The following is a 26,263-nucleotide window of genomic DNA, read 5'->3' as shown; positions in this document are numbered from 1 at the left end:
AGTCGACTCTCATCTAGGCCATCAAAGATGAACAGAACCTGGAACTTGTCAAATCTGTAGATTCCTGCCTCTTTGGTTTCAGTAAAGAAGTGATGAATCAGTTCCACCAAGCTGAACTTTTTCTTTTTCAGCACATTCAGCTCTCTGAAGGTGAATGGAAATATGAACTGGATGTTCTGGTTGGTTTTGTCTTCAGCCCAGTCCAGAGTGAATTTCTGTGTTAAGACTGTTTTCCCAATGCCAGCCACTCCCTTTGTCATCACTGTTCTGATTGGTTGATCTCTTTCATGTTGGACTTTAAAGATGTCTTCTTGTCTGATTGTTGTTTCTGGTCTGTGTGGTTTCCTGGATGCTGTTTCAATCTGTCTGACCTCATGTTCCTGGTTGAGCTCTCCAGTTCTTCCCTCTGTGATGTAGAGCTCTGTGTAGATCTGGTTCAGGAGGGCTGGACTTCCTGCTTTAGCGATTCCCTCAAACACACACTGGGACTTCTTCTTTAGGTTGGATTTCAGCTTATTTATACAGAGTGGTGCAAACATTTCTGGAAGAACATGAAAGAATATTTAGCAAAGTATAAAGCTAAATGGCAGAACTGTAGCATCCTTGCAAAATTTCTCTTACTGCTGTGCAATAAGTTAGCCAGCTGCTCCTGTTTCATGCTCTTCAGAAAGCAGAGTGTGATATTTAAAAATGCTTCCTTGCTGCTCCTCTTCTGATCTTCATTTGCACCTTGCAAAACCTCATCCTTTTCACTCTGTGAACATGTTGGACCTAGGTGCAGAACTGCCTGGAACTTCTTCAGCTCACTCTTCACAAATTCACAAATATTGTTCTCAAGTTCCTGAAACAATATTGTTTAAATTAGGGACAATTAAACGTAAATGTAACAGTAAATCAACATTAAATGACATAATGGGTCAATTTGTAATTGAGTTCCCGCTAAGGTATTTTTATCAAAACAAAGCATTTGAAGTGTTGGGCCTCTGACGATTAAAGAGGAAGCTGCTGGGAACATAGAGACTGGTTTAAGAACTGCCTGCCCCACAATGCACTGCATTACGCCATTTTTAGCTTATAAGCAGCAGAAGTTTCACTGTGTGGGAGGTTAACAAATAAATACATCTGATGCCTGTGTGACACTGAACTTTGTGGGGAAATCAGGAAGCGCAGAGATGAACTATTTAAAGGATTTAGTTTAAATCCATGTAAGGAAGGAGTTTGGTCCTTTCTTTTGTTTCTGGGATTCCCCCTGGCGTCTGACGAGCCTCATCACAATAAGCGTCTTAAGGTGATGTGTTAGAGTCCAGTTTTGGTCTAATGCCTACTGGACTTCCTTCCTGACTTTTCATTATCCCAAGGTGTGAAGTGTGTGTTTCATGTAGAAACCTTGAAGATGAGGGTCAGCTCTGATGCATTCTGGTTTTCCGTCTGATCACAGAGCATTTCTGTCTCCTGCTCATCCACTCTGAAGTAAATGACAAAAACACATTTAAACACAGCTAGTTAAGATCTTTAAGATTGTAAATTCTGATTTTTTTTGTTACATAGGAGGTACTTGCCCATCTTTGATGTTGAGAGGATAATCCATGGATTTGTCACTCTTCATGGAAATGGAGCCGAGTACTGAGTCGTTCTCTGGAAAATTCCTGGAACAACATTGAAGAAAGAGACTAAGGTCCAGGTTTCAGAGTCTTGTGAAGATCTTATCAGGTCACAATTCTGACATTATGAATGAACTTTCACCTTATTTTAAATGTGTCTTGTTCATCTTTGAAGTTTGCAGGATGGCCAGCAGATTGGTCACTCTTCAGGGAAACTGAGCTGGGATCCGATGTGCGTTTCTCTGGAATATTCTTGGAAAAAACACCAAGTCTAAAAAACGAGAATAAGAACGAGAGCTGTTGAGGTAATGTGAGAGATAAATCATTTTCTGCTGGAATTTTATTCTGTGACAAGATTTTTTAAATAGATTGGGGAAGATATGAACCTTTCCCCATCATCAGATGAGTCGGCTGTTTTAAAGTTTAAAGGATGGCTGACAGGTTGGTCACTTTTCATGGAAACTGAGATGGAATCTGATGTGTGTCTCCTCTCAAGTTGCTTCCTGTCCAAAACCATAAAGATGCAGAATAAGGTTGACGAGTGCAGGCAGCAGATAATCTGTCCCAAGGACTTCATGTAAGAAAGTTAAATGTCTCTCACCTTCTTTCAAAAATGTCCAGTTTGCCTTTAAAGTTCATAGGAAAGTCTGCAGAATGATTGCTCCTCACAGACGCACTGCTGGGTTCAGGAGGCTCTCCTTTTTTCTTTGCAGACCTGATACATTAAAAAAAAACGTCTGATGAGTTTTAATGTAAATAAAATAAAATTCTAAATTCAAACTCAGCCATGGCAGCTTCTTGTCACTAGATCCAGTTTCTATGTTTGTGTTTGTTGTGAGTTTTAGAAATTCCCTGAAGGAAAATCCAGTTCGAAACAATAAATCATTAAACATTCATTAACCTCTTTTTGGAAAATGGAAGAAGTGAGAACAATGAACTCAAAGTTGAAATTGTGGTGCCGTTTCCTAATAAAGCAGGATATAGACAGAGATTTATGGGAAGAGCCATAAAAGCGATTAAAAAGTAACTCTTACTGCATTATCAGTAACTGTAATAGTTTCTGGTTCAAACTGGATGGTAAGGAATGAAGAGGATTATCTCCAAATCCCAGATTACTAGATAGTTTGAAATGAACACTGCTGGTTGTTCCTGTAGCACCAACTTCAACTCTGTTGAAGATTTGTGGACAATGCTGGAAAACTTACACATTTTCTATATTACTTTGAGTCAAATTACTTTAAGTTTGTGTAAATTTTCTGGGAGCCAACAAAGACACCCAGCGGAGCTGCAGAGATCCAGAGCTCAGGTGTGACAATTTCTTAGTCTGAGTGCAAGTTGAACAATTTGGAGACAGGAAAGAAGCGTTAACTGAATTTAAGTGGAAAATAGATCTTTCTAGAAATCCTAAACCTATCAAACTAAAAGGCAGAGCTTTAATAGAGACTCTTTGTTTCAATGTTTTTAAAATAGATTTTACATAAGATGCAATAAACAAAACAAAGTCCACTTTTCATAAAACTCCACCCCTTGCTGAAGTGTCGCCATCAGGGACAAGATATACTAACAAATAGAAAAACAACACATCTGTTGGTTTACCTGCTCATGTTGGAAACTGCTTGGAGATGAAATGATCAGAGAAGAACCTGAAAGAAAAGTCATGTTGGTGTGAGACATCGGCAGCGCTGAGGCTAAACGGTGAACACACAGGAAGTGGTTCAAAATCCAGTGAAATCTGATCCTGAATTCATCACAGTAGAGAAAAGCAGCATTCAAATGTTAAATACTGACATAAAACAGTATTAAACAGACATTTACCTTTCTGCTCAGCAGTCTGAGTCTTGTTGATCTGACTTCTGCTGCTCTCATTCTTGAACCTTTAGTTTGAGCTGTAAACCCATGAGGTCAAAGATCACAGCAATATAAACACACCCATATTAACTGGCTAACAGAATACATTTTCCCAAGATAACGTTACCAAATGGAAGTATTTATAGAGTATTGAGACCTGCCCTGCCCTGTGGTACTCCACAAGTAAGGATTTAACAAAGTTAAGATGAACTCAGGTAATCACCTGCTTCACTGCCTCCATTGGAACCAAACCAGAAACTGAATCCATTGGTGGAGGAGGAGAAACCAGGAGCTGCTTTCTGAGAGTCTGGTGAGTTCAGTCCTAAGGTCCCTGGATGCAGCACGTTTAAATGTGACGGCATGTTCCCCCCACTGAGGGAAATGAATAGAAAAGAACATTTTGATATTTACAGAAATGGGAACTTAATACTGGAGATTACATTATATGTGCTGCTGTATGAGGGCCTTAGAAAAGTACTGTTGGACCTTAAATAACCAGCATTTAAGGTTTTTACCTTTAATACTGGACCCACCTCAGCACACAGATCCAGCATCAATGCTCTACATGGATTATAAGCCAGTCATCACCATGAGCCAGAAGATGTTGATCCCTGAAAACATGCCCTCCTGATTCTCCCTTTTACGTCTTCCAGCAGCAACAACTCATCCATTGTGCAGCATTTCGCCAAGCGTCACAACAGATTTAGATGTTTATATACATCACTGTCTTAAACCTCATCACGCATGAGATGGAAGCAGACATAAGGCAGATTTTAAATCTTTGCAAGTTGACTGAAGCAGAGCATTGTTACATTAATAGTTCTAAAAAAAAACACACACACACTCACTGTAGAAATTAATGTTCATGTTATTCAACCATAAAATTATGACATGAATGAGTCTGAGAAACTTTTATCTTGTCAGTTCAGATGTAGCTGCTAAACTTCCCACCAGCTGCTGGCAGAAATGTCTTTCTGCTCTAACCTGCTAAAAGTTTCATCACACATCTTGTTCCTTTCTCCAGAAACTTCAGGAAATAAATAAAGCCCAGAGACGCCGTGTTTCTTTGGCTCCTGCTGTAAGCAGTCTGAAAGGCAACAGAAAAAATGTGAAATTCAGATTCTTCCAGTTTTATAAAGAATGAATTAAGGGAGACAAATTAATCCAGGATTATAAATTAACAAAATGGGTTTTAGCCTTTATTCTACATTTATGAAATTAGTGTTATTTGAAAGGACATTTAATGTTGTTCCAAATGATATTATTTCTACTCCTGGAAACATTTATACCTAATGAAAATAATACCATTTACAGTCTGAGCATAAAATGGAAAGAATCACATGGAAAATCTGATTGGCTGCATTAAGATTAAATTTCTGAGCTTGGCAAATTATTAAAACCAAACATAAACAAAGTATTTATTGTCCACAGCTTGAAAATTGACCACTGTGCTCTGAAAACACTCAAAAACAACTTTGATAGAATGATTGTTTTTATTGTGGCCTGTTGTGGGATTTAAATTGTTTTTTTAGACTCAATTTTCTACAGTCGTGTAGAGTGGAAACATTTCTTAAAATTCTCGGTAGAAAGAAATTTATATCTGCCAGAAGTATGAATGATTTAGGATATAAATGAACATTTCAATAAGACTTACGGTCGAACCTAACTGGCCATCTAGTGGATGCATGTGAATTAGTGCTGCTCTGTTTTATGGCACTGCGCATGCGCGAACTGCACCATCGTTACACACCCTTAACCTGTGGAGATTTTGATTTGCCAGAAGTTTGCGGTAATTCTTCCTTATCGTATTTCGTGTCTTTTCTTCAAGGTTGTATTTGAGCCCGTTGTTTTGATGTTCTAGAGCAGACGGACGAGTTTATTGATAAACTCTTTAGTTTGAGTTCTGTGAAGTCCTCTTTAAACTGTCTGTGTTACTATATTTACCCCGGAAATCCGTCTATATTTATTTCACTAAGCTGTTCCACATCATTTTATCTTCGTTTTGAAAATGTAAAATTTGAGATATAAAAAGCCTACCTGTTAATGAAGAGTTACTTTATGTATTGATTTATATTTTTATTTTCTCCGTGTCGAACATTTTCATGTCTATTTTTAAGCCAGTACTGTCGTCTGTCTTTATAGCAAGATGAGTTCAACCTGAATGTTTATTGAAAGTCCAGCTAAAAATATGTTTAAAATAGGTGAATATTAATTCTTCATTATGCTGAATTCCTATCAACAGTGCAGAAATTATCGGTGTTTCCTGAAACTGTAACCTGTTAAAGCTTTCTTATTCTATTTCGCACTTGATTTACATGTATTACGCAAGTTTAACCGATAAAGTGTTTGTGTTAGGTGTGGGTACTGCCTTAAGTTTGATACTTATTTATAACTGGCATAGTAATAAATTGGTGTTGTATTTTTCGGGTCAGTGATGTTGGGTTTGTTTGCAGAGCAGGCTGAAGTCAGCAGTCATGGCTTGTTCATCGCAGTCTGCCTCAGATTATATCAAGAGGGCCAGAGTTCACCTGGTTGGACGATTGATGAATCTGTCAGTGATTCTGGAGAACTTATATCAGCAGAACGTTCTCATTGAAGAAGAGGTCAGCAACATAGAGGCAGAGAAAAGTCACTTCAACAGAACCCGAGCAATACTGGACTCAGTCACTAAGAAAGGGGAAGAAGCCTGCTACAGGTTACTGAGGATTCTTTATGAGACGAGGAGCAGAACCTTACCAGCTCCTCACCCCAAGAACAAGCATTCAGCTTCAACTAAGGCTAAAAGATTTGATCTGCATCACTGGATCAGCTGCTTTCCTTTCAGGGACGATGACAGCATTTATGTTGACTACATCAAAGGTATCGAAAAGATTCATTTTAAAAAGTGTCATTGTTTTTTTTTTTTTACTTAACTAGATCCAGATATTTAGTTTTTGCCACTTTGTGTGAAATATATCTATTTTTTAGCAAGTGAGGGCAATATAAGTGAAGTGAAAGTTCATTTAAATTTGATTCTCTATCATTATTTAATCTCAGGATCAAAGCCGTGCCACAGATATCAAGCAAAGTTGAAGTCAGAAGCAGAAAAATTTTCTAACAATATTTGGAGGAGAAGTGAAAATCTTTTTGAAGAAAACAAGAAGCCTGGACTGTCATTTTATTCACTTGTATTAAATACAGAAGGGACAACTACTCCATCCAAAGTAAAGACATTTAAAAACAAGAAAAGCAACATGTGTCGTTCTAAAAAGTTAAGGACTTACATTCCAGAGAGCAAACCAGAAATCTCCCCCAGTGACCTGCTGAAACATGATAAAAACATCCTTCTTGTTGGGAAACCTGGGATGGGAAAGACGGCGCTGAGTCATGAAATGTTGAGACTGTGGTCAGAAAGAGACAAGCAGCTGGATTACATGTTTTACTTTGACATGAGGGAGTTAACCAACATCCCACCAACCATGAGTTTGGAGGATCTTCTGTTTAATGTGCACTGTGAACCGGATGAAGGCAAAGACGAAATATTAACAGATATGAAGAGCCACTCTGATAATCTTATCATCATTTTAGATGGAGTCACAGATTTCACTTCACTTGTTGTGAAGAAATTTGCTAAGAAAAATCTGCCTTATGCAAAAATCATCATCACCTGCAGACCAGAAGATGAGGATCAGGATAAGAAAGACTTCTGTCCTAAAGACTGGCTCAGAGTGGAGGTGAAAGGCTTCAGTGAGGAAACAATAAGCAGATATTTGTCTTCAGTTCTGGGTGAAGATCACAGGAAGGTTCTGAGTAATGTGGAGCTGTTGACTCTTTGTCATGTTCCAATGTATGCACTGATGGTGGCTGCCAGCTTTTCATCTGAAGACTCTCTGCAGCCCAGAACTGTCACTGAAATATACATCAATATTGTTCGGTTTTGTCTCCAGATGAACAGCAGCAAAATCAAGATGAAGAATCTCAATCAGTTCATCAAAACCAAGAGCAATGAAATCCTGTCTCTGGCTGAAGCTGCTTTTAATGCAACTGAAAGAAAAACTGTGAACCTGGAAGAACTTTCCTGTGAAGATGGCTGCGTCCTTTCCTTCCTGAAAACTCTTGATGTGAAAGTTGCTCCTACTGAAACCATAACCCTCTATGCTTTCCTCCATTACACCATGCAGGAGTTTTTTGCAGCTCTGTGGGCTTTGAAGAGTCCTGATAAGATCAGGGAGGTTTTGCAGCAGTTCCTCACTGAGGAGAAGAAACACATGAAGCATCTGATCCCGTTCATGTGCCGTTTGTTGAATGAGAAGAGTCCCCGTTTGATGATCTGTCTGATTCCAGCTGAGGAGCTCAAGGAAACACAACAATGGGTCACTAAAGACTTGATTGACACAGTTTTGTCTCATGGGCGTCATGTGGAGATGCTGTTCTTATGCCAATGTTTGTACGAGTCCCAGAGCTCTGAACCCTGTATTTCTTTTCTGGACAAACTGAACTATCATATCGACCTCAGTAGAAAGAATCTGGACCCTCATTCCTGCTGCGCTGTGTCCTATGTGATCAGTCAATCAACAGACAGGAAAATAAATCTGAACCTTGAGGATGTGACGATATCTGTACAAGGAATGAGACGACTGCGTAGATGCCTCCAAAATGTTGAATGGTACAGTGAAACAAGTTTTAAGGGGTTGCTAATGCTCAGAATCATATTTTGTAGAAAGTTATGAAATGTTTAATGCTAAATGTATTTTTAAACTGCAGGACTGGCACTTTTCGACAGCAGCTCTGGAAGATTGTGCTTCTCAGTGAAGGACAAATAGACAACCAAAGTCTGCAGGCAAATGTTCATTTATCATTTTGTTGAAACATTTTCATGTCAAAATAACGTTTTCTACAACATGTTTGAGACTATTGTTTTTTTCACAGATGGACTATGAAGCCTTGTTGAACCTTGATGGAAACCAGATACATCTTCCAGTGAGGGGGGAAAAGCAGCTTTTTGAAAGAGCTGTGAGGGTCATGCAGAAAGCTCCTACAAAGGTCGATGTCCGCTTGTATCAGCACCTTTGGGCTCCAAGATTAAGGGGTCTGCATGAGTACCTGGTAGAGGTTTTATCAAACATCAGCTCAATACGGTGAGCCAAGATGATTCTGGGCCCTTTTAGCCTGACTGAACCTGCAAATATGAACATTTTAACACCACAGTTTCTTTTTTATCATTATATTTGCAGTTTTGTTTTTCTGACAAACAATTCAGAAGAATACAGGTTCCTGGTGAATCTGTTCTATGCAGCAACAGAAAGAGAACAGCAGACAGCACAGAAGATGGTGGAACTGGTAGCATCAGTTTGGAGATTTTCAAGTGTCTATCCACCCAACCCTTTCAAGGAAGATAGAAGTCGGACTGACTTGCTGCTGAGGCTGTACTCCCAGTTGAAGGACAGAGAGACTCAAACTGGTCTGAGTCTCCTTCCATCATTACAGTCAGTTTTCCAGTCAGAAGCTCCTGAAGTCTGGATCATAAACCTCTCAGAGAGAAAGACCTCCATCCTCCTGGAAGTGATGGAACTCCAACCAGAGAAGAAACCAGTGATGGTGACAAACTTCTCACATGAGAAGAGGGAAGTGAGGATTTTCCTGCAGTGTCTGCCTCACATCTCACAGCTCTGGTAAAGTCATTCTACTGTATGTTGCTTCATATGGTCTTTTCCTTGTGAAATTGTTAAATAAATAATGAGTATTATTTCTGTATCACTGTGTTAAACACATTGTTGTCATGCTGAAAGTTTTTGGAGGCGTGGCTGAGAGCTGGATTTGTGCAGACAGGCAAAGATGAACAATTAAAATACCTTCAAAGAAGAACAGAAAGAATTTGACCAACTACAGCTGTGAACACAACATGACTATCAGCCTTACAGAGATTAAAGGACTGAGACTTTGCACCAAAAGGCTATTGACATTATTAGAGATATTCTGAGTATGTATAATTTATTTGTATAATGTAGAAACCTCTAACCCTTTTAAAAGAATTAATAAATAATTTATAATTAGTCTTAATGTTCTAACCTCTGAAAGTAAGCCTGTTGCAGGGTAAAGACTTGAGGTTTTACCCTGGGGCAGTTCTGCTTAACGGCCCCACCTGGTGGCCTCCAGGCGATGGCGTCCTGACCGCCTCCTGGCTCTCTGACTGCAGACTAACTCCTATATCTGTCAGCATCATTGCCCCAACATCGCCAATTCTACTTAACATGACAAAACTATTGCAACCGGCTTCGTACTCAACTTTTCTGAAAACCTCTCTATCTTTCAGAGATGTGTGGTCCATGCTAGTTTGCAACGTCTATTTTCATGTGTAATGTCAAAACTTGACCAAATTAGCCTGTATCCTGGTTGATTCGCTCCAAACCAGTTCATGGTTCCCAGCCTTCGTTATCAGTTTGTTGAACCTTTTCAGGTTTCTGGCTCTGATGCAGAAGAGATGCCGCTCTCACCAACAGACTAATGTTGGATCCAAACCTTGAAGGATCTTCTCTTCCTCCAGTTGCTCTGTTCCTCTTCTAGATGTTTCTCTGCTGCATCTCCAATCTGTCCAGATGAACTCTGAACTTTTTATATTCCTCCACTTCTTCTTCTGTGATGGAAACAGAGTTTGACCTTTGACCCATATTCTCTTGAAATCATCTCCTTTGTTTCGTTTCCATCCAAGATGATTTGACTGTTCCCTCTGTGTGTCCAGCAGCTCTCTGCCCTCTGGTCCATCTCTGAGCCACCAGCAACTGCAGAGTAATCTGAGTATTTCTGGAGATGACAGAAGTCTGACTGCTGGAAGCCTGAAGTGTAGAGAGAGAAAGGAATGGTGAGAGTCCAGAGCCCTGAGGTTCTCCTGCTGCCTCCTGGTTCGACCCTCACTCTGTTAGTGAGGCAGTCATAGATATAGATCACATAGATTGTATTTATTTATAGATCCAGATGAGGCTGAGGCTCCACCTACTGAAAGTCTATAGAGGAGATCAGATGAATCTGATCCTCAGAGCTGCTGTTTCGTCCAGGTGACAGCTGGTTGATGAAGCAGGTGGATGATAGCGTCTCCATAGTGATAAACAAACTGCAGGGGTTCCTGATCAGAGCCGGTCTGCTTCCTCAGGTGGGCCAACAGGGTTCTCCAGGACCTTCATGATGTTAGAGACAGAACAGTGGAGACAAAGGGAGCAGCAGCTCCACGACTGAGGTGGAAGATGGAGGATCAGAGGTTGACCAGTTTAACCAGTTCAGACCAGTTTAACCAGTTCAGACCAGTTTAACCAGTTCATCTGAGGGTTAAGCTGAGGGTCAGAGGAAGGTGGGATGATGATGATGATGATCCTGAACCTGTCTGAATGTATTTGGCTATTTTGCTCCTTCCAGGCTTCCGTCCATCTGATCCTCCTTTTGCTCGCAGCCTGAGATCTTCTTCCTTCCTGATTCTCTGATTTGGTTCCTCTGCAGTTTCTCCTCCAGATTCTTCCTGTTCTTCTGTCTCTAATCTGGACTGTAGCTGCTTCTGTTTCCTCCTCAGTGACGCCCCGTCTTCTCCCTAAAGGTTCTTTGGTTCCTCCCTGCTGATCAGGGTTTGTCATTCAGGAAGCATCTCTCTGCTCTGGTGGCGATGCTGCCGTCCACAGAGCTTCATGTCAGTCATGGCTCTGATGTCATTTCCTTGAGGCTGGTAGAGAGCGAGCCGTTCAGTTGCTTCAAACAAGCCTGAAGGCCCTCTTCTGCTTCCCGTCACCATTTCCTAACATCTTCCCCACAGGTCGTCTCTTCATCAGAGACTCAGAGCAGAGATGAACCAGATCATGGTCCGATCTCTTAGCATAAAATAAATAAATCCAAAGTTTTGTTTTCTGTTGTAGAGCAGCTGGCAACAAGATGGACTGAACTTATATATTTCCTGTCATTTTACACTAGAGTCACATTCACCCACACACATCTTTAATACACCAATACACAGAGCAGTAGGCAATTTGGGGTTATCCCAGGGCCCAGGGGTGGGCAACTCCAGGCCTTGAGGGTCTCCTGCAACTTTTAGACGTGTCTCTTCTTCAACACACCTGAGTCAAATAATGAGGTTGTTAGCAGGACTCTGGAGAACCTGACTGCACATAGGAGGTGATTCAGATGTTGGATTCAAATGTGTTGGACCAGGGAGACATCGAAGAGTTGCAGGACACCGACCCTCCAGGACCAGGATTGCCCACCCCTGGCCTAGCCCAAGGGCACATCGATACGTGGCAGGAGGAAGCTGGAATCGAACCTACAACCTTCTGATCGCAGGTCAACTACTCTACCCACAGTTCCCCCAAGACTGTCTGTCTTATTCTTAATAATTAGTGATATATTACTAAATATAGTTAAATATGTAGTGAAATATTTGGCGCTAAATCTGTTCTACAGATTTCTGCAGCATTTCTTATTTTTGTGTTGTTAGTCAAAGTTTAAAACATGTAGAGCTGCTCTGAACGTCTTTAAGTTCTATTTCCATTTTATGCTGAACAGATTGATATCAGTCAGGACATGTAGATCTTTTAATGCATCTCAGATCAAATCATCATTAAATGTTTTCTTCATATTCCAGGTTTGATATTCGGAGCTCAGGTTTTGGTGAACAAGCCAAGTTCCTGGTGAATCTGTTCTGTGCAGCAGCAAAGAGAGAACAGCAGACAGGGAAGAGGATGCTGGAGATGTTAGCATCAGTCTGCAGATATGAAACTTTCCCCTCAATGGAAAGATTCATGGATTATGATGATGAATATTATGATTATTTTGATGATTATGATGATTATCATGATGTTGCTGAGGATCAGAGTAACTTCCTGTTGGATCTGTACTCCCAGATGAAGGACAGAGAGACTCAAACTGGTCTGAGTCTCCTTCCATCATTACAGTCAGTTTTCCAGTCGGCTCCTAAAGACTGGACCATAGACCTCTCAGAGAGAAAGACCTCCATCCTCCTGGAAGTGATGAAACTCCAACCAGAGAAGAAACCAGTGGAGCTGACAGGCTGCTCACATGGAGAGAGTGAAGTGGGGATTGTCCTGCAGTGTCTGCCTTTTATCTCAGAGCTCAGGTACATTCTAGATAATTAATGTTAGATTTGAATAAAATCTTTTAATAAAATATAAAATTGATAAACAGAAACTACAAAAATACTGAAAGGGGGATCTAAAATGTGATCATTTACCTAGTGATTTCATCCCATAGATACACCATGTACAGTATATTAAACATGTTTAAGAAGCAGGTCCAAACACACATGAAGACAAACACATGAAGATATGTCTGCAGTGACGCTGCTGAGACAGAGGCATAAATACAGACATCACATCTCAAATATTTTGGGAACCTTTAAAAAGTATTTTAAGAAAATCAAGAGACAGCTTAAAATGTCCTCCAGAAAAGCTGATTTTCAGCTGCAGGGTTGCCAGATAAGTGCAGCACACCATCAGTTTATGGTAGCATAGAGCGTTTCGTCTGGATCCTGGAGGAAGGTGTTTCTATCGCCCACAAAGGTGGCACAGAACATTTTTGTTTGCTGCATATTGTTGGGATAAAATATGGCAAGAAACACACATGACCAAATTTAAATATTGTCCAAGTTATTTAACAAACACTGAACATTAAAAGGGGCAGTATCGTGTGTTTTCCATTTCACAGCACAATCTGTACTTACTACCTTCAATTGTTAGAAGATGCTGTCTGCATATCAAATATGAATTAAAAGAAGTTTGACTTCCTGATTTAACGCTTCAGATTGAGTCTCTGTCTCTTTAAAAACTCCTGCTCTTTCTGAAGCTCCGCCTCCATTAAGTCAACATGGCTCCTCTATTAACCCTTTAATGTTTTCATCAGCGTTTCGCTCAGAAGTAACTCCTATAATGAGCTCAGGAGCTGTTTGATAATTACAGTCAATTTCTCTAAGACTTTCTGTCAGTCTTAGAGAAATTGTGTTGATCAGCTGTTTGGATAAACTGGTTCATTTCCAACTTCAGAAGTATTACTGCACATTTATTAAGAACAGCATTCTCAGTTTCAGAGAAATATGTAATAAAAACTACAAAAATTCAAGATGTGCTTACCTTGTGATTTCATCCCATAGATACACATTTATAAAACTATGTGTGTCAGTAGCATGTATTAATGCAGCTGAGTTCAAATTAAATGTTTCCTCCTTGTTTCAGGTTTTATCTTTGGAACATCGATTCTGAAGAACCAATCAGGTTCTTACTGAATCTGTTCTGTGCAGCAGCACAGAGACAACAGCAGAGCGGAGAGAAGGTGGTGGACATGCTAGCATCACTTTTCTCTAATGGTGTTCTAGTTAGTTTAAGAGACATGTATGATATGGATGATTATCTTGATGATCATTATCAGAGTGACTTCCTGTTGGATCTGTACTCCCAGATGAAGGACAGAGAGACTCAATCTGGTCTGAGTCTCCTTCCATCATTACAGTCAGTTTTCCAGTCGGCTCCTCCAGTCTGGTTCCTAAACCTTTCTGAGAGAAAGACCTCCATCCTCCTGGAAGTGATGAAACTCCAACCAGAGAAGAAACCAGTGAATCTGACAGACTGCTCACATGAAGAGAGTGAAGTGGGGATTTTCCTGCAGTTTCTGCCTCACATCTCACAGCTCAGGTAAAAATATTTACTTCTTACTGTGAACTAAACTGAAGGTGAGTTCTGATTAAATGCTGCACTCAGAACTGACAATAAAATGTAACATTGTGTGAGCAAATTGTAGTTATAATAAATAACATTAATAATTAATTAAAAATGTTGGCAGCAATAGGTTTGGTTTTGCTGTGAATAACTAATAGATGCCAACAGCAATCATTAACAACATTAGATAAAACCTTAGCTTTATTTTGTAACCAGGTTGCTGCGTGTTGCAGACTTTTGCCCAGGTCCCTCTTGAAAATGAGATCTGGATCTCAGTGGGGTTTACCTGGTTAAATAAAGGAGATAAATAATAATAATAAAATTATTAACAAAATAATTCAGCCTTCCTGTTAAATTACTTCCATCAACAAACTCACCAAACTGGTAACATTCAAGTAAAATGAAAAGAGAAAAACCAATGCACTACCAAAACGTAAAACGGTAGAAATAAAATTGTCTGACAAACTGAGTTAATTTATGGGAGTTTAGAAATGAGGCCAAATTAGTTTCTAATAATTAATTTGTTTGAACCAAAATATGTAAGAATAAACCTGAAATAACTCAGAATGACATGTAGTGGTAAATATGGAAGCATAAAAACCAGTTTGTATTAAAATATTTGGGTCATGGAACAAATGAACTAAAGTAAGTGAGCTTAGTCTTAGACTAAAATAAGTCTAGCAGTTGGATATGTGTTCAACCAGTTCCAGAGCCAAAGGAGAAGTTCAAATACAACAAATTTTATTTTGATAAAATTCACATTCATCCTCTTTTCAATAAATGTTTCCTTCTTGTTTCAGTTTCAGTCCCTGGAGCTCAGCTGTACCTGAACAAATAAAGTTCCTGGTGAATCTGTTCTGTGCTGCAGCAGAGAGAGAAACACAGACAGGAGAGAAGATGCTGCAGATGCTGGCATCAGTCTGCAGATATGAAACTTTCCCTTTAAATAAGATGTATATAAGGTATTATTTTAGTAATACATATGACTATCTTGATGATGAAGATGAAGATCATGAGGCAGATCATCAAAATAACTTCTTCTTGAGTCTGTACTTCCATTTGAAGGACAGAGAGACTCAAACTGGTCTGAGTCTCCTTCCATCATTGCAGTCAGTTTTCCAGTCGGCTCCTAAGGTCTGGATCATAAATCTCTCTAAGATAAAAACCTCCATCCTCCTGGAAGTGATGAAACTCCAACCAGAGAAGAAACCAGTGGAGCTTAAACGCTGCTCACATGAAAAGAGTGAAGTGGGGATTTTCCTGCAGTGTCTGCCTCACATCTCAGAGCTCAGGTAAAGATATTTACTGATATCTGATCATAATAAATTATGTTAAACCTGGCAGGGATCATGGAACAGGTTCGGCTCAGGGCTTCTTCCTGGTTTTGAGCATCTTGAGTTAAACAAACAAAAACAGGAGGAAGAACAACTCAAAAGATAAAGTATTAGAAATATCTAACATGTTATATCTACATAACAAAATTGACGTCATTTTAGAAGTTTATTGACTTGACAGTCACGTGACGTGAGTCGAGTGTCACTTCAATAAATACACACTGATGCTGTAGGTCTCTGGTTACTAATTAATGTTCACTGGACCATAAACATGAATTATTTCAGGTTAGTTACAGCTACATGTGAGCTATGCTCACAATAAAATGCCTGGAGAGTAATAAAGATGAAGCTGTAATGTTTTAATAATACATTTTGCATAGCACTTTTCTAATTACTCAGATATACTTTAAATGAATACTACAATATACAGTGGCTTGCAAAAGTATTCACACCCCTTGAACTTATCCGTATTTCATCACAAACATAAAAATGTTTCGCTGTAATGTGAAAGACCAACACAAAGTGGTTTACAGGTGGGAAGTAAAGAAAGAAGCAGGTCAAAGTCACAGTTCAGGATGATGGAGGTCAGTGCTGATGATCAGGTAGATCGAAGCACATTTAGTCTTTGTAGCAACTTGAACTCATTTTCACTCACTGCTTACTAAAGCAATAAGTTGTTTAATGAAAGAAAATCAGTATTCTTCTTAAATGTTCAGCCTTATTCTCTAATTCTTAACTTTTGGTGGGTCAGAAATGACAAGAGAGTGTCTGTTGTTGGCTATATTGTGCAAAAAGCCTCCCATGATTTTATGTTTTGGTTGCAGAGGTTTATATTAATGCTGTGTTGGCATTTTGGGTTGTTGTATCTTTTGTTCATTTGATATTTATAGCCATCAAGTAGTTTTGTTTTGAAATACAAAAATTTAAATACAAATTGTTTTCCCTTTCAGTGTTGCAGGATCAGAAAAATGTAAAAATTATTTGGGTAACCACATTAGGTTAAAGCAGAAAAAAGGCTCATTAGTCCATGTTGTGAGGCCGACTGTGGGCGGAGGTGGAGCGGATGGTAGTGGGACTGCAGCTTCGTGCGCACATGTGTGTGCATGCGTGCGTTTGTGTGTGTGTTTAGCACAGGTGTACTTATAATTTCAGTCTTAAAGCTTGTGCACCATAAACAGTTCAGTCATAACAGTCTAAAAATATTACAAGCTGTTCTTTACCAGCAAAGCATTATTTCATGTTTCACAGAAATCAAAGATGGAGTCCATCAGTAGTGTGTGGCCTTATTCATCCAGCTCAGATTAAATCACCATTAAATATTTTCTTCTTTTTCCAGTTTGAAAGATGAGGATTTTAAGTCTTTTGGACAAACAAAGTTGCTGGTGAATCTGTTCTGCGCTGCAGCAGAGAGAGAAACGCAGACAGGAGAGAAGATGCTGCAGGTGCTGGCATCAGTCTGCAGATATGAAACTTTCCCTTTAAATAAAAGAGACGACCTTTTTGGGGATTGGAGGATTCCAACTCAGACTGACTTCCTGTTGGATCTGTACTCCCAGTTGAAGGACAGAGAGACTCAAACTGGTCTGAGTCTCCTTCCATCATTACGGTCAGTTTTCCAGTCGGCTCCTCCAGTCTGGTCTATATACCTTTCAGAGAGAAAGACCTCCATCCTCCTGGAAGTGATGAAACTCCAACCAGAGAAGAAACCAGTGGAGCTTAAACGCTGCTCACATGAAGAGAGTGAAGTGGGGATTTTCCTGCAGTGTCTGCCTCACATCTCACATCTCAGGTAAATCAGACTCTGAATTTGAAATCTCTGTGCATCACCAAAGTTCGGACTTTAACCCTCAGCACATTTCCTATGCTTATTCCTGTTTTTTTTGCCAATTCTAAAGGAGAACATATTGTATCAGTCAGTTTGCAGAGCCTCTTCAGTTTTTGGATTGTTGTTTAAATTTTGACTTTAATTTTTTAAATTAATATTATGTGTTGATTAAATTTAAATGATCCATATTAATTGTAGTAAACTGTAGACCAGGGCTGCCTAAGTCCATCCTGAGACTTTTAGACGGATCTGTTCTCCAACAACCTGAATGAAATGTCTAAATTCCCTCTGCAGTTACTCAGTTACTCAGTTACTCAGCGCTGCAGCGACCTGGCAACCAGCCTTTCATTTGGGTAAAAGTCAAAGCAGCTTATCGTCACGATGAGTCAGGTCTGCAGAAATGTTAGCTGGCCTTCTGCTGGCCATAGAGCTGTGAAAGTCCTGGTCAGCCCTGATGGACCTCAGATTGTTGACCTTCTGGCTTTTTGAAAGAGCCAAGCCACTCAGTGATGATCTAACAGGACAGAGGGAACAATGTCTTCCTTCCTGTGGAGAGCAAGTCCACTCGCTGGTGGGCCTTCATCTGAAAAGGATTTACAGCTCAAAACTGAAGTTTACAGATCCTGAATAAAAGCACATCCACATTTTTTCTTACTGATGTTAAATCTGACCAATTGATTGTTAATGGCTTCTTCCTCATGCGCCCATGTCAGTCCAGGACTCATGACCGCTCTGTCTTCATCTATACCAGATTTAGGTTTCTAACAGCATTCAAAGGTTAACACAGGACTGTAGGTTTATTTAAGTGCAAGTTTAATACCTGTTTATAGATTATTTTGAAAAGGTATTTTAAATTTGACAAACAAGTCTCATCAGAATGTGTAAGGTAATGTATAGAACGTGACCTGGAGAGATAAAATCATCACTAAATGTTTTTGTTCTTGTTTCAGTTTCAGTCCTTGCAGCTCAGATGTACCTGAACAAACAAAGTTCCTGGTGAATCTGTCCTGTGCTGCAGCAGAGAGAGAAACACAGACAGGAGAGAAGATGCTGCAGATGCTGGCATCAGTCTGCAGATATGAAACTTTCCCTTTTAATAAAAGAGACAACCCTTTTCAGGTTTTCAGCACTCCAACTCAGACTGACTTCCTGTTGAGTCTGTACTCCCAGTTGAAGGACAGAGAGACTCAAACTGGTCTGAGTCTCCTTCCATCATTACGGTCAGTTTTCCAGTCGGTTCCTCCAGTCTGGTCTATAGACCTCTCAGAGAGAAAGACCTCCATCCTCCTGGAAGTGATGAAACTCCAACCAGAGAAGAAACCAGTGGAGCTGACAGACTGTTCACATGAAGAGAGTGAAGTGGGGATTTTCCTGCAGTGTCTGCCTCACATCTCACAGCTCAGGTAAAGATATTCCTCTTTGTGCAGTAATATTATGGAAGGTGAGTCTGTTACATGGACCAGTGAAGGTAATAGTTTGTCTCACTTTGTAATATCAAAACTTCTCAAGGGAACAAAACTTAGTGAGTTATTCTGTCAGTTTATTTTATTTTTAAGCTTTTGTTGTGACTGTTTAAAATCTAAACATAAAGTTTTTATTTAAAACAGTTTCCACAATATCCTTAAACATTTTCAATTTCACGACTGTAATGCCACATCCTGCTTCTCCCAAAGCTTTAGTTCCTGTTCAGATCTCCTGCCTGCCCAGCAAACAGGAGAGAATAATTATTACTATTTAATTATTAGAGTATTGTTATTGTTAGTCAATTGAAAATATGTATCACATCAATTACACTATTTCTGTGATTAATTAATTATTTAATTTAACATATTTATTTGATCAGAAAATAAATAGAGTCGAAGAAACAGGTTTACATTTCATGACCTTGTATTTCCTGTGGGTGAATCCCAGTGTGCATCACTGCAGCTTTAATTCCTCTAAAGTTCAAAGTTCACAGACGACTCCAGGTCAATCTCACAGCTTCTTGAAAAACCAGACAAAATCTGACAACTGGTTAGAAAACCAGAGGACTTCTGTCTGCAGGGTAACAGCAAAGTAATGCAAACATAACCTGTAATTAACAGGATGCCAACATTCAAATCGTCATATTTTCTTCTTATTTTGTATTTCTGTGTTTAAATAAGTCGAAATGTTCCTGGTGTGAGATCACTGCTCTGGTGGAACATGTTTACGACTTTTCATCATATCCAGCAGTCCTTCATTAGTGTGAGGTTATATTTATGCAGCTCAGATCAAATCATCACTAAATGTTTTCTTCTTGTTTCAGTTTCAATCCTCGGAGCTCAACTGTGTCTGAGCGAACCAGGTTCTTAGTGAATCTGTTCTGTGCTGCAGCAGAGACAGAAAAGCAGACAGGAGAGAAGATGCTGCAGATGCTGGCATCAGTCTGCAAATACAAAACTCTGGAGTTAAATGTGAGGAAAGTGGATGAAGAAGAGAGCCAAAATGACTTCCTGCTGGATCTGTACTCCCAGGTGAGGGACTGTGAGACTCAAACTGGTCTGAGTCTCCTTCCATCAGTGCAGCCGGTTTTCCAGTCGGCTCCTTCTCTGTGTATCACAAACCTGTCAGAGGGAAAAACCTCCATCCTCCTGGAAGTGCTGAAACTCCAACCAGAGAAGAAACCAGTGGTGATGATGGGTGCCTCACTTCCACAAAGTGAGGTGGGGAGTTTCCTGCAGGGTCTGCCTCATATCTCACAGATCATGTAAGTCAACTCTGTCCTGGACGTTTTTACTTCCTGTTTGTCACAGAGTGTTGATGCTGACATTTGTCTGTGTTCCAGCTGTGATTCAGGATTCTTCCAGAGCGTTTGTTCATTCCTGTCAGAGCGATCCAGAGAGGAGGTTCAGCAGCTGGAGTCTCTGCTGCAGCAGCTGGACTTCAAGCTGTTTCTAAGTGGAGCGTTGACCAGTGAAACCTGCAGCTCGGTGGGCAGAGTTCTCCATCTATGTGGACCCAAAGTGGATCTGATCCTCACAGGCAGCCAGATGTCCGTAGGAGCAGCTGCTGTTCTCTTCAGCTCCACTGCACAGCTGCAGAGTCTGAGGCAGGAACCGAAACGTCTGTTTGTCTGTCTGCTGCTGAAACATCCGTCCTCATGTCCATCGTCTCTCTTCTGTCTGGTCCAGAGTCTGCAGCAGTCTGGTTCTGTTCCTGGGTCAGTGGGTGAGCAGAGGCAGGTTGGTCCGTTCTCTGGTCCTCAAAGAACTTTCTGTGGTCTCCACCAAACCCCAACCGTCACAGAGAGTCCTGTTGAAGGTCGGCAGCAGTCTGGCGTCTCTGCTGAGGTTCTGTAAAATCGGACGGTTGGACCTGGCTGAGTCTGGTCTCCCTGCTCAGAGTCTCTTCAGTCTGCTGCTTCATGATGCTCCTCTCTCGCTCAGGTAAACATCTTCATCATCTCCATCAGAAACTTAACACAGAACAGAGACACAGTTGGTTTTGTCTCTGATCTCTGCAGACTGAGTGAAGAGAGACTGCAGCAGCTCCTGGTTCTTGTCCAGGAGGTCAAAGACCAGAACCTGACGTCGTCCCTCTTGAATAAAGTTGGTGGAGACCTGAGCTGCTGCAGCTTGAGCTGGGAGCTTCTTCACTACCTGCTGCAGGAGCCGACAGCTCAGACCATCACTGTGGATCTGGAGAAGAACCCGTTCTTAGAGGAGAGAGCTGTTCAGCTGCTGCCCTTCCTGCACAGGGTGGAGATTCAGAAATGGAGGTTTGTCTTCTGATAAGTAGCTGGTCTGATCCTCCATCAGCAGCTTCTGCTGCCTGGAAATAAACAAAGTGTTGTGGTGGATCCTGTCTGCTTTCAGCCCCAGTCCCAGCTTAGTGAGGACTTCCATCAGGCAGATCTGCAGAGATCACAGCAGTCACCTGATACCCGGGTTGCTGAGGTCACTGGGTCACGTGATCAACCTGAACTGCGCAGAGCTGGACTCAGAGGACTGTGATGCTCTGCTGTTCATCCTCAGACACAGTGATGGAGTGAAACTGAAGCTGATGTGGAGCTCCATGCCAGCAGGGGGCATCCAGTCTGTCCTCTGTCTGCTGCACAGCGTTTCTGATCTCAGGTCAGATATCAGGACTTGGTCACATGATTAACCGTTCCCTCCTCTTCATCAACCGCTTGGTCTTCTTCTTGTCTGTCCCACCAGTGTGGACAGGAATCTCCTGCTGAGCTTCATCCTCTGCTGTGCTGCCTCTGACAGCCAGCAGGGGGCAGCACCAGAGCTGCTGCGGACTCTGCAGCACATGTTGGATCTGTCCGGCAGCTGCTGTGTGGATCTGTCAGAGGAGGATCGGACCGGGCCTGTGAGCCTGACGGCTGCTGACTGCAGGGCCGTCTCCACCGTCCTGAGACACAGCAGCAGAGACACACAGCTGGACCTGATAGACTGTGAGGTGGAGGACAGTGTCCTGGACCTGCTGTTTCCTGTCCTGGACCGGGTCCGACTCAGGTGAGGAAGAGAGCTGATGAAGCTGAAGCGTGTTGACCTTCTTCATTGACCTTTGCTCTGTTGTTCCTGTTTAGAGTCAGTAAGACGGTTCTGGTCCAGCTGCTGTCTCTGCTTGTGGACAGTCAGGGGGACACAGAGAGACGGGCCATGTCCCTGTGCAGAGCCCTGGGAGGAGAACTGGACCTGAGCCACAGCCCAGTGGATGAGAGGCTCTGTGGAGCTCTGGTTCTGGTGCTGGACCGGTCTGAAGGCCTAGCAGAACTGGACCTCAGTCACTGCCAGCTGACCGACCAGCTGCTGCTGCAGCTCAGCACTCAGCTGCACAAAGTCCAGGTCCTGGAGTAAGTGTCCCAGCCGTCCCCTGTGGGGACAGAACCTCGGTTCTGATCCAGATTGGATACACACACTTCCAACACCCTGAAATAAATGCATCATTAAATACGAGGATTGTAACGTTCTTTAAAGAACTTCAGGAAAATTCAATTTAAGGGAATTTATTCAGAGGAGAAAAAAACAGCACTAAGAAAAATGAATTTAAATGAAAGTTAGATGTTTCTTCTTCTTCAGCCTCCCGTGTCTTAAAGATGGAAGTCTGCTAAATATTCATCACCTGCCTCCTCCTCACTCCACTGGTTCGGTCCAGTCTGGTGACCCTGTCCTAGGTTTTACGTCATCGTGCAGATGCTGTAAAACATCATTTACTGTTGCAATACACCACAAATTGGATGTTCCATCTCCATCTTTAAGTGGTGATGGTGGCTATGCTCTGTAGCTGCCACCTGCCTTGGAATGGGAACGTTAAGCTCTGCAAAGGTGAACACAACTGCGCCAATTGGAAATATCCTGAGGGTGGCGCTGTTGTGTGAGTGGAGGACCTGCAGAACCGTTTTTAACTGATTCTGCAATGTGTCAGCCATCTTGGATTGTTCTATTCAGGGACATTTGTAGTGTTGTTCTTTTACCTGTAGGGGGCAAGTTGGTGAGGTTTGGGTCAACCATTGGGGAACTTTAGGGATGACTGGTGGGATCTTATTGGCCAATTTGGCCTGACCTATCAGGAAACATTTGGAGTGGGGGTTCTGATCAGCCTCGGAGAAAGTCAAACTTTTGGGTATAACTTTGATTTTAGTTGCTGAAGTTCAAATTTCTGAAATATGACTGGGCTTTTTCCCAGTTTGATTGTTCCCAGTAGAACCCAACATGATGGTATTGTCTTTGTGTTCCAGTCTCAGTCACAATCACATCACTGATGCCTCCACTGCTGGGTTACTCCAGCTGGTCTCCATCAACGCCTCCATCGGTTCTGTGAGGTAAACATTCATCAGATATTTGTCCTCAGAGGAACCCTGATCTGCCCTGGTGGGCCTGAGTGAGTCTCATCTTCTCTGCTCTGTTTCTAGACTCTCCAACAACAACATCGTCAACAAAACTCCTTATAAGGACAACAGGAAGTTTGAAATCCGATGAAGCAGCTGGTCATGTGACCAATAGGAAGTCCCAGTCTCCTCTGAGCCATCAGAGGTGGTCAGCAGTGGGATTGGCTGGTTCTTTTCTGGTTTCTGGTCTCCATGTTTCCATCCGGACGTCAGCGGAACCATCCAGAACCTGAACGTTATGGAAGAGAACCGCTCTGGTTTTGAACTGGGCCAAATGTTCTGACCATGGAGGCATGGGAATCACTTCCAGTTCAGGTCTGAAGTCATGACAGACGGTTCTTACTTTCTCAGCTGCTTCTTCCTTCATAAAGACAAAAATGAATAAAAAATGTTTTTTTTTTTATGAAAATGAATAAAAGCTTTCACCACAAACTGGATGTTCCACTGAAACACTTGGAGCATCCACCATTTCAGCTTTCAAAATAGATATTTTACATATTTTTTTATTTTAAGTGTTTATTTTCAGAAATTTTTTATTCTAAAGTTTTTTTTATGGTTGTCTTTTTAAGGATTTTTTTTTACCTTTATTTGATAGTAAAGCAGCAGGAATGCAGGTTGGGAGGGGAGAGGGTCAGGAGCTTGATGTGCCACAGCAGAAATATTTTCTACTTTTTCATTTAGACCTCAGAGAATCAGTGGCATAATGCACTGATGGATTAATTTATAGGTGTTGTTTTTATTTATTAAATAATGATTCTCAGGGGTTTAAATTGATTTTTTTTTAAATAATGTTCTTATTGTTTTCTGTTCCATGTAGTCAACTGTATGCAAAAATTGTAAATGCGACTTTTTATAAACTTCTAAGTGGTTCAGCTTTTTGCATTTAGACAAAATGCAATACGCATTTTATCTAAAATTAGTTTGTTGAACTCAAATGTTAAAATTAGTTGAGTGATTAAGCTAAATTTGTGTTTGATCATTAATCTCTTTTTGTTAGTTTATTATTAACAGTTCAGTGCAGAATCCAAAGGATTTAGAATCATTCTCCAGTGTTGAGTTTAAAGTATGATTTAGTTTTCAACTTTAAGATTCTAATGTATGAAGATTATTTTTGTGTTCAGAGACTGAAGATGTTTAAATAAAAATAAATTACAACCATTTAAATACTCTGTTTTTCCTCCAAGCTTCTCTGTGAAGCTGCCTTAAACAATAGCAGCATTATTACTATTCCCATGATTTATTTCCAACGACATCACAGGAAATGTCTTCATCATTTTTCCATATCAGTTGAAGTTACCACTTATAACCACAGCTTCTAGTTTTACACACAAACTGATTATCAGCAGCTGCAGATCTAAACTCTGATGCTGAACAGCAGCGACTGTCCTTCAGTTCACTGATAATCGCTCATAGTTTTATTATTAATCTGGTTCATTAAAGAGCTTAGTGTTTAATTACCATCTTTGACCACGGGAGGGCAGTACTGAGTTCCACAGAAAAATGTTTAAATGCCCCCTATTATGCAAAATTCACTTTTTGCATGTTTCTTTCCTTCCATTTGGATATTTCTAGAAGAAAGAGCAAAAAAAAAAAATTTAACAAGAAACACCCAGCCTTGGTGTCTGCAAGACATCCTGTTACAAAAACCTCAAATGTTGCATCACCATTTTGTCATAGCAATCCCAAACTGAGTCCTTCACCTGGCAACCAAGTGCAGCTCCAACAACAAGAAATGCTGACTTTGTTCTGCTGGTTTTATGCGGCACAAAAGCTGTAATGCAGCAGAGCATAGCCAGGCATTTTCTCCCAGAGGACAGAGCAGCTGCAGTTCATCTCTGCTGCCAAAATCCCTGCAATGTTGCCAAAGAAAGTTGCAGTAGGAGAGTTCCTCCTACTCTACATATACATAAAGGAAGCAGCTCCACAGATGAAAACAGCCCACAGAGACTCTGAGCGGAACTAGCGATGCTAGCGATGCTAACAGACTTCAGCAGCAGCTTCAGAGGAGCTTAATAATGAATATATTTAAACTACAAATATTATTAAAAAGCCTAATTAGCTACCAGGCTACAACATTTATCCAACATGAACCCTAGAGGCAACATGGACCCAAAGGTAACATGGAACATAGAGGCAACATGGACCCTGAGGCATCATGGAACATAGAGGCATCATGGATCCTAGAGGCAACATGAACCCTAGAGGCAACATGGAACATAGAGGCAACATGGACCTAGAGGCAACATGGAACATAGAGGCAACATGGACCCCAGAGGTAACATGGATCCTAGAGGAAACATGGACCCCAACATGGATCATTACTTTTGGCAGCTTCTGATGCTTCTCCAGAGCTTTCGTCACATCCACCTCTCTCCCTTCCTTTCTCCTTTAGGTCCTGGTCCTGGGAGAAAATGCTTCCAACCCTCCAGATCCTCATCTAGAGGAGAATCCACGGAGAATGGCTTCGAGCTTCCTGGGTATGCTGGGTCCACCTTACGGTGTTAAAAGATAGCATGTTTTTGAAACCAGGGGCACACTATGTCTCAGCCTTCCCAGGTTCCGCCTATAGGAACAGCATGTGGGAAAGGTGACTCTAGGGCTCAGAAGTCTAAATTGCAGCCCAGTCCTCTATGAGTAATAGCCTCACACACACATGAACATATGCTACACCACACACACTGATTGGACTGAAAAACCTTTTCTCCCAATGAACACCCTCTGGTCTGCTTAAGGACTAGCATGGATGCAACTGGACCAAACAGCCGTCCTTACCTTTTTCCTTACCTTTATTTCAACCAACCCATCAGGATTTATTCTAAAACTACTTGATATTAATTAATTCAAATAAATTTTGAACAGACCTATGACTTAAAATTATAGGAAACAACTTGATTTTCCCAAATTATCAGACCTTGTGACCTAAATGGTTAACCTGGTTAAAGTAACAGTACCTGGACATAAACTGCTGCCATGAAATAAACTGTAGTTGATCTTTTTTCTTCCTCTTGTGGTTGCTGATGGTAACTGCAATAAAGCTACATTAATTAGTTATTTACAATTTTATCTTCAAACTAAAACATACTTTTTGCTCTAACATAAAGTAACATTTTTAGAAACCA

The 26,263-nt window shown here is 40.9% G+C and overlaps 2 protein-coding genes across 2 annotated transcripts in view; one reads left to right on the top strand and one right to left on the bottom strand.

Moving 5' to 3' along the window:
- The window catches only part of LOC103154139 (NACHT, LRR and PYD domains-containing protein 5-like), a 4,214-nt gene extending 743 nt beyond the window's left edge, over positions 1-3,471 (bottom strand). The window contains exons 1-9 of the mRNA XM_007575320.2: positions 3,417-3,471; positions 3,198-3,244; positions 2,203-2,316; positions 1,988-2,104; positions 1,744-1,872; positions 1,560-1,646; positions 1,387-1,465; positions 622-841; positions 8-541 (exon numbers count right to left, since the gene is read on the bottom strand). Of these exons, the coding sequence (XP_007575382.1) occupies positions 8-541; positions 622-841; positions 1,387-1,465; positions 1,560-1,646; positions 1,744-1,872; positions 1,988-2,104; positions 2,203-2,316; positions 3,198-3,205 (1,288 nt within the window). The 5' untranslated portion in view covers positions 3,206-3,244; positions 3,417-3,471. The remainder of the gene's footprint in view (positions 1-7; positions 542-621; positions 842-1,386; positions 1,466-1,559; positions 1,647-1,743; positions 1,873-1,987; positions 2,105-2,202; positions 2,317-3,197; positions 3,245-3,416) is intronic.
- A 1,699-nt stretch (positions 3,472-5,170) lies between these two features.
- LOC103154109 (uncharacterized) lies at positions 5,171-24,302 on the top strand. The gene is made up of 18 exons (XM_007575277.2): positions 5,171-5,238; positions 5,903-6,308; positions 6,486-8,094; positions 8,193-8,268; positions 8,358-8,566; positions 8,663-9,100; positions 12,046-12,537; positions 13,649-14,104; positions 18,238-18,690; positions 19,575-20,015; positions 20,094-20,357; positions 20,440-20,694; positions 20,772-21,026; positions 21,124-21,381; positions 21,466-21,768; positions 21,843-22,109; positions 22,995-23,078; positions 23,169-24,302. The coding sequence occupies exons 2-18, from the start codon at positions 5,924-5,926 to the stop codon at positions 23,233-23,235; spliced, it is 6,312 nt and encodes a 2,103-aa protein (XP_007575339.2). The 5' UTR covers positions 5,171-5,238; positions 5,903-5,923; the 3' UTR covers positions 23,236-24,302.
- Positions 24,303-26,263: the final 1,961 nt, after the last annotated feature.

The sequence above is a fragment of the Poecilia formosa genome, unplaced genomic scaffold (assembly GCF_000485575.1).
Source record: "Poecilia formosa unplaced genomic scaffold, Poecilia_formosa-5.1.2 Scaffold374, whole genome shotgun sequence".
In the NCBI taxonomy this organism is placed as follows: Eukaryota; Metazoa; Chordata; class Actinopteri; order Cyprinodontiformes; family Poeciliidae; genus Poecilia; species Poecilia formosa.
Note: the sequence above shows the minus strand (reverse complement) of the source record. Positions and strands in the feature narration are given on the sequence as shown.